Source organism: Chanodichthys erythropterus, chromosome 24 (genome assembly GCF_024489055.1).
Source record: "Chanodichthys erythropterus isolate Z2021 chromosome 24, ASM2448905v1, whole genome shotgun sequence".
NCBI classification, from domain to species: Eukaryota; Metazoa; Chordata; class Actinopteri; order Cypriniformes; family Xenocyprididae; genus Chanodichthys; species Chanodichthys erythropterus.
Window position 1 is genome coordinate 20,868,751 of NC_090244.1, and position 13,864 is coordinate 20,882,614.

The window sequence follows — 13,864 nt, forward strand, 5'->3', positions numbered from 1 at the left end:
CCAAACACATCTGATTTGCTCAGAGATTTTGTAGGTTGTAGTTTAACTTGTACATTTTTTATAGAGGCTTCAGCCGTACTTGTGTCTGATTTGCTCTTGAGAACTTGAGTTTTAGAGTTTTTAAGTTAAGACTAGTGCTCAAGCTTTTTTTTTATAACTTTTATAAACTTTTATAGGTCATAATAATAACAATATAAACATACATAAATAGAATAATATATATATATATATATATATATATATATATATATATATATATATATACAATGCTGTTAAATCGATTAATCGTGATTAATCACATCTAACATAAAATGTATGTAATATATATATATATATATATATATATATATATATATATATATATATATATATATATATATATATATATATAATATATTAGGGCTGCACAATTAATCGGACGATTGAAATCACACTTAAACGATTTGGCTTAGTGACAATGCCCTAATGCGTGTGTGTGTGTGTAATTATATATATATATATATATATATAAACACACTCACACACACTCATATATATAGTTAATCACGATTAATCAATTTGACAGCACTTATATATATACAGTATTTAATATAAATATATATAAATATTATTTACACACACACATTTTTATATATATATATATATATATATATATATATATATATATATATATATATATATATATATATATATATATATATATATAATATGATTTATGAATTATAGACATATTTTAGCTAGACTTTGAAAGAAAAATTTATCACTATTTTCTTCTTAAATAATGAAATAATGATTATTGTACCTTAGATGCAAAATTGCATAGGATATTAAGACATATACTTAAAGTATACAAGTTAATTTGATGTGCTTATACAAAATACTCTAGCCGAACAGTAAAACAAATTTGTTCAAATGTTAATTGAATGCTACTTAAACTCCCAAAGCCCTTGTGGAAGAATGATACCTAGACCAAGAAGTGAAGTTTACTCCCATGCTTTTGTACAATAACCTTATCTGCATGGTGATAAAAAACAGATTGAAAGGATACATACATTAATGAAAAAAAACCTACTGACTGTTATATTAGAACTTATTGCAGGTCTTTAGTTGGTTCCAGATTAAATTTATTGACAGAAATAGGATCTTCATGGCTGGTTACTGTTTACACAAATCTGGCGAATACATCACTAACCCAGAAGTTGGTATGTTTTAAAGGCATAATTTCCGAGAGCTTGTTAACACCGTCATGAATGTTTAACAGCAGTAAACTGGACATTGTTTTACAGAAGTACCTCTAGGGTGGTTTAGGCTGGGAGACTGTGGTTTCTCTTCTCTTCTCGGCTGGAGTGTGAGATGTTAAAGATTTACATCCCCATACCTTGGCCATATACGTCTGTGTAACCGCTGGCTGAGTACACAAATGCAATGCATTCAATCTTCAAGAAGCATGTTTATTTTAGGTCTACTTTTAAAAGGTTCATTTAACTCTCAAGCCAGCTTTTAAACAATAGAATGCAGATGTGTTGCTTAGACAGTAAACGCATGTCCTAGTGTTATTGTGTGTGTTGTAAATTGCTACGAAATCACCTTCGCAAAAACTCCTACGCATGTCACCATCTCCAGGGGACACATTCACGGCATTGTCCCAGCAAGACACACCCCGGTGCCGCCTGAGGCCCCCTGGATAATAGCAGGGATTAACCTCCAAGATAATTCCATATCTCCAGTACCTTGTATGCATTGGTGCCCTTAGGTGAAGGAGTCTTTTCCCGTGGAATGTGTGTGTAATCACTACACACTGGAATGTGTTTTAAGTAAATTAACCATCCCAGACAGGGTCCCCATTCACATATTGTATGTGTCACATGTATTGTCCTGAATTCCTGGTTACTTATCTACCCAGAAAGACATGGTCTCTGTTCCAAATCGTAATGAGCTACCAACCCAGCATAACTTTCCTGCTCTCTAATGCCAAATTGGCACAGCAAAGGTGGCACAGAACTGGCAATTAGGTGTGTTTACACAGACTGTTTAATACTGCTCAGAGGTGACATAAATACATTTACACAGCAGTTTCAACTGAATACTTTGACTCTAGGGACTGAAGAGGGTCAGAGCAGGCTTAATTAAATCTATCTGTTGTGCAGAATTATGTCTTTAAATTGAATTTTTAGCAGGCAAAGCATTGTAACTAGGTCTGATCTTTTTTTGGGGGGGGGTTTGGGGGTGTGTGTGTGCAAATTAAGGCATCGTTCATGGAGAAGGCAATCTCATGCTGTGGTTAAGTTATGTTGAAAAGATCATAATTACTAGCTGAATGCACATGAACAACACCAGAATTTGAAGTGGAAACTCTAAATTTTGAAAACATTGTGAAAGGCAATAGATGTAGTGTCTGTATTTAAGGTAAAGTTGATGAATTAATTTTTTTTTAAATTTACAATAAAATAAGCTAAGTTGCTTCTACAAAATGATAGTATTGTATAATTATGATAAAATATTTGATTCAAGTTAAAGCACTTTAATAAATTGAAAAAACAGCAAAAACACCTGATGCGCATTCTTTATTCATCATTTATGTGGAGTTAAAAAATATTGCAGTATTGTTTGTAAAAGGCTACATTGATGTCTTGCTCCGACTAAAGTGATTTGAACACACCTGATGTTTTAATTACAACTGAATAGTACTGAATAGTATTGATAAAGTAATACATAAAAAAATGCCCATTTTATGGACTAGTGCTTATGCCTCGTTTCCACTGAGCGGTACGGTACGGTACGCATTTTTTTCCGTTTCCATTGTCAAAAGTTGTGAATGGTACCCTAATTCCGAACCGTACCATACCACTTTTTTGGGACCCTTTCGTTGGGGTACCAAGCACAACAGTACCGTACCAAAAGGGTGGAGCTACACTCTGCAGAACGTTGATTGGTTGACAGAGAATCGTCACTTGCGCGTGCTACAAGGGGAATGACAACACGAGGCGCCACACACAAATGTGGTTCAGACAACGCGTGCATTAATTATCTTCACTTCATGTAGGCTATATAACAAAACAAAATATAAAACACAACCCTGCCTCTTTTCGTTTTTATTTAAAAAATAAGAAACCTATTAATGTTTGGTTCAGGCAATATGTGCATATGTACTCTGATTATCTTCACTGTATGTAGCCTATAATAAAATGAAATAAGACAAAACAACCTTCTCTTTTTGTTAAACGTCAGTTTTAATTATCAATAATAACCATTATAATCAAGCCGAGAAGCAAGAACAAGATCTGCTGTAGTATGTCCTCCATTGTTGTTTACTATATCGTTTTCTTCTTCGCGCGAGAATGACTTCCATCACTATTTTCCGGCTACACCACGCCTATCAAGTAAGGGTACTGTTTGCGGTGGAAACGCAAGCCTGATCAAGGTGTACTGCTCCGAACCGCTCAGTGGAAACGAGGCATTATGCTTATTACCACATTGTTAGCTTAGCATCATGCTAATGTAACCGCTTTTTAAGTTGTGAAATAGGGAATATTGTTATGGCATATACACACACACGTATATATGTATATATACACATAGATTTCTCATTAGCTGCTGTTTCTGTGGGTCATGATACACAAGTCATCCGCCATATTGGAACAGTCAAAGCCAGTCTGTAAACATTCAAGAGCAAGTTTACTGTGCATCTGCAACCGTAGTTAGAAGCATGTTTGATTATCTATATCTGCAATATTTTCAGCAGATGATTTTGCTAAACTAACACAATACAATACGACGGCATCAGCTAACACAACATTAAAAAGGTTACCATAGTATAAAAACCTGTAATATTGAGTTAATACATATAACACAAACACATTCTCACCTGGGAAAGGTTATCCCATTTCTTCAGGAATTTAAATCACAGCGGTTTCACAACCAGAAGTTGCGCAATGTTGTGGTATCATTGATTCTTACTGTAAATGACGACATGTTGACCATTCCAAGATGGCGGACGCGCCGACGTGTCTGAAGTGGTCGAGTGTGGCATTTACATATACATACAGTATCTTTGGTTTCTGGTCAAAGCCTCTACATTTTTCACTTGAGAATCTCAACAGCTCAATGAGCACTATTTATTCATATCACACATATAAGTGTACATTACATGTACAAATATTTTAACGATTCATAAAAGACAAATCACTGGAGATAAAGGATAGGATCATGATTTTTCGGTACTATTATCTAAAAAGAATCTAAAAAAGGGATTTTTTTTCTGGTGAAAAAAGTCTTGATGAAGGTTAACAAGGTTCTTACAACTCCTAGAATTTTCTGTAGATGAGTATGTTTGTTTAAGGGCCTCATGTTAGGTCATTCCTGATGTGGTGTTTGCTAAGTGTCTCGTCTGTCATTGTAGGCAGTTACTGCCTTTTGTTCACCAAACACTCTGAAACATCGCTAGACGTGCAGCACTAAAGTGAGCAAACAGTCTTTTCCTTAATGCTTCTACTCCCACCTCCTCTCCCTGGCTCAATCACTCACTCTTTAAACTCCAGCCTAATAAGGTCACAGTAACTCGAAGTTTGCAGCCATTGCCAGAAAATGCCAGTCAATGAGCTGTTGCTTTTGCCCTGTTTACACCTGGTATTAAGATGCGTTTTGGTCGATCGGATCACAAGTAGATGGGGGAGACACATACCAGTTTAGACCTGGTGTTTTAATCAGTCTCTTTTTATCACTTTCAACCACTTCTTTTTGGGGAGGGTCTATGTGTGTATGGGTTTTTTCAGATCTTTCGATCTAATGGATGAAATAAGCTTGCACAATCTAATTTCAACTAACTTGGTTAGTTGCCAATGCAATATTTAGTCATTTAGTTACATTTTTAGCTAATATTTATATTTTACTTCAAGCTTTATTTCAAATAGTTTAAATTAACAATAATAACTGTACATAAACCTCAATGTTCCTGTATATTTTTTCAGCGTGTGACTGTGACCCAAGAGGCATCGTGGAGCAGCAGTGCAACAAGGCCACAGGTCACTGCGTTTGTGTGGAGGGTGTTTCCGGACCCCGATGTGACGCGTGCGCTCGAGGCTACACGGGCGAGTTCCCACAGTGCGAGCGCTGCCATCAGTGCTTTGCTGAATGGGATGTAATTGTAGGCGACCTCACCAATCAGACCCATAGACTGGTCCAGAAAGTCAATACCATCAAAGCCACTGGCATTACTGGACCCTACCAAGCCACTATCAATAATGTTGAAAGCAGCGCCAACTCAATCCGTAACATCCTGGCCCAGAATCCAGCGACTGAGCCTCTAACGGAGATCCAGGAACTTCTCGAAAAAGCTACGTAAGTTATGTCCTTGCTTGGCATGTGGAAGCAAGTGCAGATCCTTCTTATTAGTTCGCATTGAGAGATCATTTTTGACTCTTCTCATAAGAATAATCTTCTTTCTCTAAAGTGATTTGATGGCTAAAATGAACACCAACCTTAACCTGACGGAGGAGAACTTGTCCGAGATCTCATCTGACAACAACAGCACAGACACCAAACTGAACTCTCTCAAAGAAGAAGCTCAGAAACTGGAACAGACAGTGAAAGACCTGCAGGAACAGGTGGAGTTTGTGAAGAATTCGGATATTCGAGGTGAGTAACATTACTCAAGATGTTGTAAAGCACTTTTCTTGACTAGGAAAAGCCATCAATCCACCATCTTTTTTGGTCCACAGGGGCCAGAGCCAGCGTGAATCGATATTACGAGCAGTCCCAGAAGGCGGAGGCCCGTGCCAATGCCTCCACCAGTGACCCATACAATCTGGTCAATCAGTCTGCCACCCTGCGGACAGAAACGGAGGACTTGATGAACCAGACCAAAAAAGAGTTCAGTCAAAAGCAGGATGAATTTTCAACAAAACTGGACAACCTGGCAGGACAGCTAGAGACTCTGGACCTGTCTGAACTTAGTGAGAAGGTAAAGCAGTCAAGGACAGGTGTACTATTACATTTCAAAGTGATTGGACTTTTTGTTTTTTGCTTGGGCCAATGAACAAACACACATTTGTGACCACCCAGAACACTAGTAACTGCATAGAAACACCCCTGCAATCGCACACAAAACTCTAGCATTATGAAACTAAGTTTTGCTTATTTAAAACCTAGTTTTAACTTTGAGATCTCTCCTCGCATACAGACATGTGGTAGTCCAGCTGGCTCTGAGAACTGTGCCGACTCTCCCTGTGGAGGCCTGAGCTGTGTGGACGGGGAAGGAAACAGGAAGTGTGGAGGAGAGGGATGTGGTGGGCTCACTACGCTAGCCCACAATGCCTGGCAGAAAGCCAAGGACTTTGACCTGGAGATTATCAGCGCCATGGAGGAAGTGGACAAGCTGTCCAAAATGGTGAGGTTTCTCAGCAGACACTGTATCTGCTATCGATTTAATAAAGGATTTTGCAATTATTTTCTGCATTTTCTTCCTATATTCGGATCTTTTCACTGTTAAGCACTTGCTAACTGCTGAATGCCTTTCTGAAAACAAGGATTTCTTCTTTGAGGATCCTTTCTTTAAAGAGTCCTTCATATGTGTGTTCAGGTGTCAGAAGCCAAGGTAAAAGCCGACGAAGCAAAGCTAAATGCTCAGGAGGTGTTGGCGAAGACCAATGAGACCAAAAAACGTGTGGACAGCAGCAACGAGGAGCTTCGCCAACTCATCAAACAGATCCGAGACTTCCTCACTCGTAAGACACACTTAGCAAGTTTCCTTGAGATAAGTTGTTTGGATGATGAAAATTGGCTTGAATTTCAACTCCTACTGTATCTGATTCTTCAGAAGATGGAGCGGACCTGGAAAGCATCGAGGCTGTGGCCAATGAAGTTCTGCAGATGCAGATGCCCACCACACCAGCCCAGCTGCAGAACCTGACAGCGGAGATCAGGGAGCGTGTGGGCAGCTTGACAGATGTTGAAGACATCCTCAACCAGAGCGCCGATGACATCCTGAAAGCAGAAAGCTTGCTGGAACAAGCCCGCAAGGCCAGGTCTGAGATATATTCAGTCATATACATCAATCCCAGAAAACGGTTTGAATGCTAAGCTATAAGTGTATTTAATAGTTCTTACAAAAAAATTAACCTCTAATACTTAAAAAAAAAAAGTAATGGGACACTAATTCAATGGTTCTTAACTTTTTTTGACTCTAAGGCTCCCCTTTGTTCAACATAAAACTCGAGGTTTTCTTCCCTCCCTATTATATAAAAGATATTTTCAGTGTTTCTGACATGACAAAGATGCTTGTTTTCAATTTTTTTCATTAACTGAAATATTAAATTGCCATATTAAATGAACATATTTTGTGATTTGGAACTATATAATTTGGAATGCAACTATTGACTATATCTACAGTAAATACAGTATACTCACTATATAGCAAACCTCAACTGCTTGATTGTTATATCATTGAAATGTATATATTTATATATTACCGCCCAGGGATATACATATTAATAAAAAATTGTATATATAGAACAACCTACTTTCTCTCCATATATACAGTATATTCACGTAAAGCAATATACTATATAGAATCTTGACGGTGTGATTATTTATATTGTTGCAAAAATGTAACATTATTGCCCAGCTCTTTATATAAAGTTGGATTTATATTATATCCAACTTAATTTGCATACATACAGTACACTAACGTAAAGCGACATATATAAAATATAAAATTAAACTTACTGATTTTTCATTTTGGTGCAAAATCTAGCTACGTTATCACCAAGATCTTTATATAAAGATGGATATATAAATTCAAATATGTCCAAATTCATCTGCATATATATCTTTCACTCAGGCAAAGCGATACTATATAGCAAATCTAAATTACCTGAATGCTTGTATCGTCACAAAATGTAAACTATATTATCGCCAAGCTATAATCTACTAAATTTGACTATAAGGCATGTTGATATTACAAGATATTATAATCATTAAAATCACAATTGTCAGTAAAGCTGTGAAAAGAGCTATATAAATCAATTTGACACGACTTGATAAGTTTCTGTATGTTAATAAAAACCAATAGTTATTGAAAGGGCGAAAAGAATTGTGATTTCAGCTTGATTTTGTTTTGTTTTTTAGCATTTTAGAGTCAGTTTATTATAATATATTTACTATAAAGGGATAGTTCACCCAAAAATGAAAATTCTGTCAAAATGTACTCACCCTCAAGTTGTTCCAAACCTCTATGAATTTTTTTCTGCTGAACACAAAAGATATTTTGTTCCAAACTGTTGGGGAAAAATACTATGGAAGTCAATCAACTATTTTCTATCAACTGTTTGGATACCCATATTCTTCAAAATATCATCTTTTGCGTTCAGCAGAAGAAAAAAAATTAATGTCAATTTGGAACAACTTGAGGGTGAGAAAATAATGATGACATTATTTGGTCAACTATCCCTTTTAAGTCATCCTGTGGGCCCTTTGGGTGTTTGCTGAGGCCCCCTAGTGGGCCCCTGGTTGAGAATGACTGTACTAAAGTGCACCATATCTATGGAATGTGGCACCATTGCCACCTAGTGGACAGTTCATTGAACAACATGTTTGTTCGTTCTCTATTTTTCACAGGAAGGAGGCGACAGATGTAAAAGACACAGCTGAGATGGTGAAGGAGGCCTTGAAGCAGGCCGAACGCGCTCAGAGCTCTGTAACAGAGGCGTTGAAACAGGCCACTGCTGACATCAAGGGAACACAAGACTTGCTGGTCTCGGTAAGTCTACACTGGTTTATATCACCAGTCATTTGCTCTAAGACTTGTTTTGTCATGAATAAGAATTTTCTGCTTTTGGATGGTACCAAAACACTTTAAGTAACTCTTTTGTACAAAAGGTGGAGTCAGAGACATCCGACTCAGAGCTAAAACTGAGTAACGCCACCCGAAGGCTCCTGAAGTTGGAAAGCGATGTAGCTCTGCTGAAAGAAAAGGCTCTCAATACCTCCACAAGCGCCAACATCACAGAGAAAGAGGCTGAAAGCATTAATGCACTGGCTGCACAGCTCAAAAAGGTGCCTGTAATATCTGGACACTGTTGCATAGTTTTTGGTATTAAATGTTTTGCGTTTGTAACCACTTATGTTGTGGTTGACTGCAGGATCTGGATTCAGAGCTGAAAGACAAGTACAGTACTGTTGAAGAACTGATCACACAGAAAGCTAAAGGAGTGGCAGAGGCCAAGAAAAGAGCAGAGGAACTCCAACAGGAAGCCAAAAATCTGTTGCTACAGGCCAGCGAAAAACTTCAGCTTCTGAAAAGTAAGTCAGTTGTGCTTTTCTGATTGCTAATTGTGAAGCAAATTTTATGCAATAATACGCATTGTTGTAAGAGTATGATAAACCTGAGGCCTCTTGACATGTTATTTCTGCGTCAAATAAGCGCAAATGCAACATCAGCTTCAACTTCAACAGCTGCGAATCTGAACTGATTTCTGGGTTAAAACTTTTAAACATTGGGGTTTAAAATAGTGATGTGAAGTAAAAATTCTGGGCCGATACCAAAAATTCAGGATGGACTTGGTCGAAATGTGAAAAGGAAAATGGTTTATTTGATAATCAATTAATTAGTCATTAATTTAAAAATCAACACTCAAATAAAACTAAGTTGTACAAACATTTAAATCACACATACGTTTTTATATAAACTCTTTAATAATAGAATAATGTTTCTTCTAATGATGACATCACTAACAATAATAAAAATTATAATGAATATGTAATACGGTGCATATTTTTATCAAAATGCGTGTCTAGATTTATTTTTTCTAGCTAACAAGTTTATGGTCACTGAATAGTTTTCAATATACAAGCTATTAAAATAGTTGACATCTTTCCTAGGTCGAAACACTGATCGAGCAAATACAAAAGAGCACCAAAACAACATATTTATTACTTGAATTTTGTGATAAAACCACAAAATTTTATTTGAAAAAAATAAGTTGAGAATTTAAAAGTTGAGACTTTGTTTCATATTATTAGGCCCGGTTTCACAGACAGGTCTTAAGCCAGGATTAATCCTTAGTTCAATCATGACATTTTCCCCCGGTTTCACAGACAATGCTTAAGTTATTCATAGACTTAGATGCATGTTTGAGCTGTTTTAACTAAAAGTAACTTGTACTGGCAGATCTTAAAATATGCCACTGCCAGTGCTTTGTCCCAAGATGCACACCAATAATGTTTTTTTCTTAGTGAACGTTTCTAAAAGCTACTTAAATGCCCTAATTGAACTAAGGCTTAATCCTGGCTTAGGCTAAGCCCTGTCTGTGAAACCGGGCCTTAAGTAGCTTTTATAAACATGCCTTAGAAAAAAACATTACTGGTGTGCATCTTGAGACAAAACAATGGCAATGACATATTTAAGATATATCAGTACAAGTTGCTTTTAGTTAAAACAGCTCAAACATGCATTTTAGTCTGGGATTAGGCTTAAGCCTTGTCTGTGAAACTGGGGTTAAAAGTATCAAAACACAAATCTTTTTGAAGCTTATTTACATTGTGTGCACAAAACACAGTCAAAACGTGCAATGCTAATAAAACATCACCATTTCGTTGAATGATTTCAGCTCTCCTAAACCATTTCGGCCAAAACATAAAATTTTCGGTAGCGAATATTTTGGTGCATCACTACTAAGGTTAAATGGTCCTGAACAAAATAGTCACACTTGTGCTCCTCGCGGTCAAAAATGACCACGTTGGAAATGAATGGCAGACGAATTTCATCTAGTGAAAACTTTTGGTACTGCGGCCAAACAAAATCTTACTGAAAGCTGATATTTGAGACATCAAGCTCAAATTTGGAACACTACTTGTTTAGTTTTATGGTTTTGATTTTATTGCAGTTTTAGAGTAAAACGTGTTATTGAAAATATATATTTCATATAAAAATTGAAAAAAGTATTTTTGTGCATTTTTCATAACAATAAATGTAAAATTCTGTCGTTTTTAAGTTAACTTTTTAAAACTTTTGTTCACGTCAGCAGTAATATGCCAAGTGTCATCTTTGAAAAGAGATCAAAAAGTCTGTGCTATAAAGCATTCAAAATTTATGACAGTTTAAGTTGGAAATTTAATTTTCAGGTCTATGTTCAAAAAGTGAATAAATGGATTATAACTACAGAGTAAATATAATTTAGCACCATAAATCCCCTAAAAATACAAAATATTAAATAAAAAACATATCATCTAAAATATACATACATAAAATATAGTACAAAAAAAATCTGTAATTGTTGACCGACATGTGAAGAGCACCAGAGGGTTAAAAAGAACTATCACATAACTGTTTCCAGTTTAGATTTTAGTGTTCTCAATTAAGAAGAGCTAAACTTCTGTTGTTTTGCAGATCTTGAGAAGAGCTATGATGAAAATCAGAAGCTGCTGGAGGACAAGGCCAATGAGCTGGTGGATCTGGAGAAGGCTGTGAAAGACCTGCTGCAGGAGATCAGTCAGAAAGTTACTGTCTACAGCACCTGTCTGTTTTAACGCTACTACAGACCGCATTAGGAAAATAAATTATATTACCTTTTTGGTGAGTTTTACAACTCTTACAGCTACAACTTTACCCATACATTTAACTTTTGTCACCTTATGGAAGGTTGTTAGACACTTTTGTGACCACAAGAGAATGTAATTTGCATTTTAAAATAGACAAGACCAAAGAGTGAATGTAAGATATGCCCAACATAACTATGAGACTGCAATTACACTGACCTCATTGTTTTGATTTAGGATAAAAGTTGTTGAAACAAGAAGTAAAATAATGTAAATGTGCCTCAATTTTTTACTTTTCTGTCACAGATATCTGGACCAATTTATAAATGCCATGAAAATGAAATAAACTCAATACTACAGTGTGAAATTGTGTCACTGTTTTCACTCTCCCAACACATCCTTGAGGTAAAAATACAATCTGAGCATATCTCTGCATTCTTATGAAACTTTATAAGATGGAAATAACAGTTGAGACTCGTGTATTGTGGAAGAATCACTCTTTATTCAAAATTTGTTTACTTGGACCTGGTCCATGGCTGTAGACCGGTTGAAAGAGTCATTTGGTTGTAAATCAGACACTAGTCACACTGTAATTGTGCTATACTGAGCTTCAGTTATTGTGCTTAAATGAATTCATTAATTGGATTAAACTGTTTTAAACCGGTAACTCCTAAGTTTGTGAATATTTTTTATCATTCATTAAAATAACCAGGTCTTAAGAGTCATTTGCTTGTGAATCGGACTACACCGAGTGTTTTGTATGTTTTTGAATGACTATTAAGAACCAGTTCAGAATCATTTGCCTGTGAATCGGACAGTGGTCACGCTCTGTATGTTGTTGTGTTATACTGAGCTTAAGTTATAGATTAATTGAATGATTCTTCAGACTATTTTAAAAACTGGTAACTTCTTAGTTTGTGAGCTTTTTTTTTTTTTAAATTTTAAGCAATTCACTAAAAAATAAGATTTAGTCATTTAAATGTTTTTTTAGCCATTATTTTAGAGTACACAGTCTTTTATATTTATATTTTTTATATTTATATTTATATTCTTTTTTTTTATATATATTACATTCAATTTAGACGGCAAAGTCTCATTTACTACACGGGTTAAATTGTGCCTCAATACCCCCAGTGAGCAAGCCAAAGGTGACAGTGGCAAGGAAAAACACCCTTCAAAATGTAGGGAGAAACCTTGGGAGGAACCAAGACTCAACAGGGGGGACCCATCCTCCTCTGGTCGGCACATTAAAAAAAAAAAAAAAATGCATATTTGATTTATAATATTTATGATTAAATTGTGTAGTTATTTTGTTAATTATCATCTAAAGTTTAAATAACTCTTACCTGTATTCTACAACTCTTACCTGTTTTACAATTCTTACATGTACTTTACAATTCTTACATGTATTCTACAACTCTTACATGTTCTCTACAACTCTTAACTTTATTTTACAACTCTTACCTGTTTTACAATTCTTACATGTACTTTACAACTCTTATCTGTATTTAATAACTATTACATGTACTTTACAACACTTACCTGTACTTTACAACTCTTATCTGTATTTAATAACTATTACATGTACTTTACAACACTTACATGTATTTTACAACTCTTATCTATATTTTATAACTATTACATGCACTTTACAACTCTTAACTGTACTTTACAACTCTTACGTGTATTTTACAACTCTTATCTATATTTCATAACTATTACATGCACTTTACAACTCTTACCTGTACTTTACAACACTTACATGTATTTTACAACTCTTATCTATATTTTATAACTATTACATGCACTTTACAACTCTTACCTGTACTTTACAACTCTTACATGTACTCTACAACTCTTAACTGTACTTTACAACTCTTACGTGTATTTTACAACTCTTATCTATATTTCATAACTATTACATGCACTTTACAACTCTTACCTGTACTTTACAACACTTACATGTATTTTACAACTCTTATCTATATTTTATAACTATTACATGCACTTTACAACTCTTACCTGTACTTTACAACTCTTACATGTACTCTACAACTCTTAACTGTACTTTACAACTCTTACGTGTATTTTACAACTCTTATCTATATTTCATAACTATTACATGCACTTTACAACTCTTACCTGTACTTTACAACTCTTACGTGTATTTTACAACTCTTATCTATATTTTATAACTATTACATGCACTTTACAACTCTTACCTGTACTTTACAACTCTTACATGTACTCTACAACTCTTAACTGTACTTTACAACTCTTACGTGTATTTTACAACTCTTATCTATATTTCATAACTATTACATGCACTTTA

The 13,864-nt window shown here is 35.3% G+C and overlaps 1 protein-coding gene across 1 annotated transcript in view; it reads left to right on the forward strand.

The window, feature by feature from the left end:
• lamb1a (laminin, beta 1a) overlaps positions 1–12,004 on the forward strand; it is a 42,423-nt gene extending 30,419 nt beyond the window's left edge. Inside the window, exons 24-33 of the mRNA XM_067378797.1 lie at positions 4,968–5,337; positions 5,450–5,634; positions 5,718–5,959; positions 6,179–6,385; positions 6,578–6,722; positions 6,815–7,022; positions 8,614–8,755; positions 8,875–9,051; positions 9,138–9,297; positions 11,384–12,004. Coding sequence (XP_067234898.1) covers positions 4,968–5,337; positions 5,450–5,634; positions 5,718–5,959; positions 6,179–6,385; positions 6,578–6,722; positions 6,815–7,022; positions 8,614–8,755; positions 8,875–9,051; positions 9,138–9,297; positions 11,384–11,523 — 1,976 coding nt within the window. The 3' untranslated portion in view covers positions 11,524–12,004. The remainder of the gene's footprint in view (positions 1–4,967; positions 5,338–5,449; positions 5,635–5,717; positions 5,960–6,178; positions 6,386–6,577; positions 6,723–6,814; positions 7,023–8,613; positions 8,756–8,874; positions 9,052–9,137; positions 9,298–11,383) is intronic.
• The last annotated feature ends 1,860 nt before the right edge of the window (positions 12,005–13,864 follow it).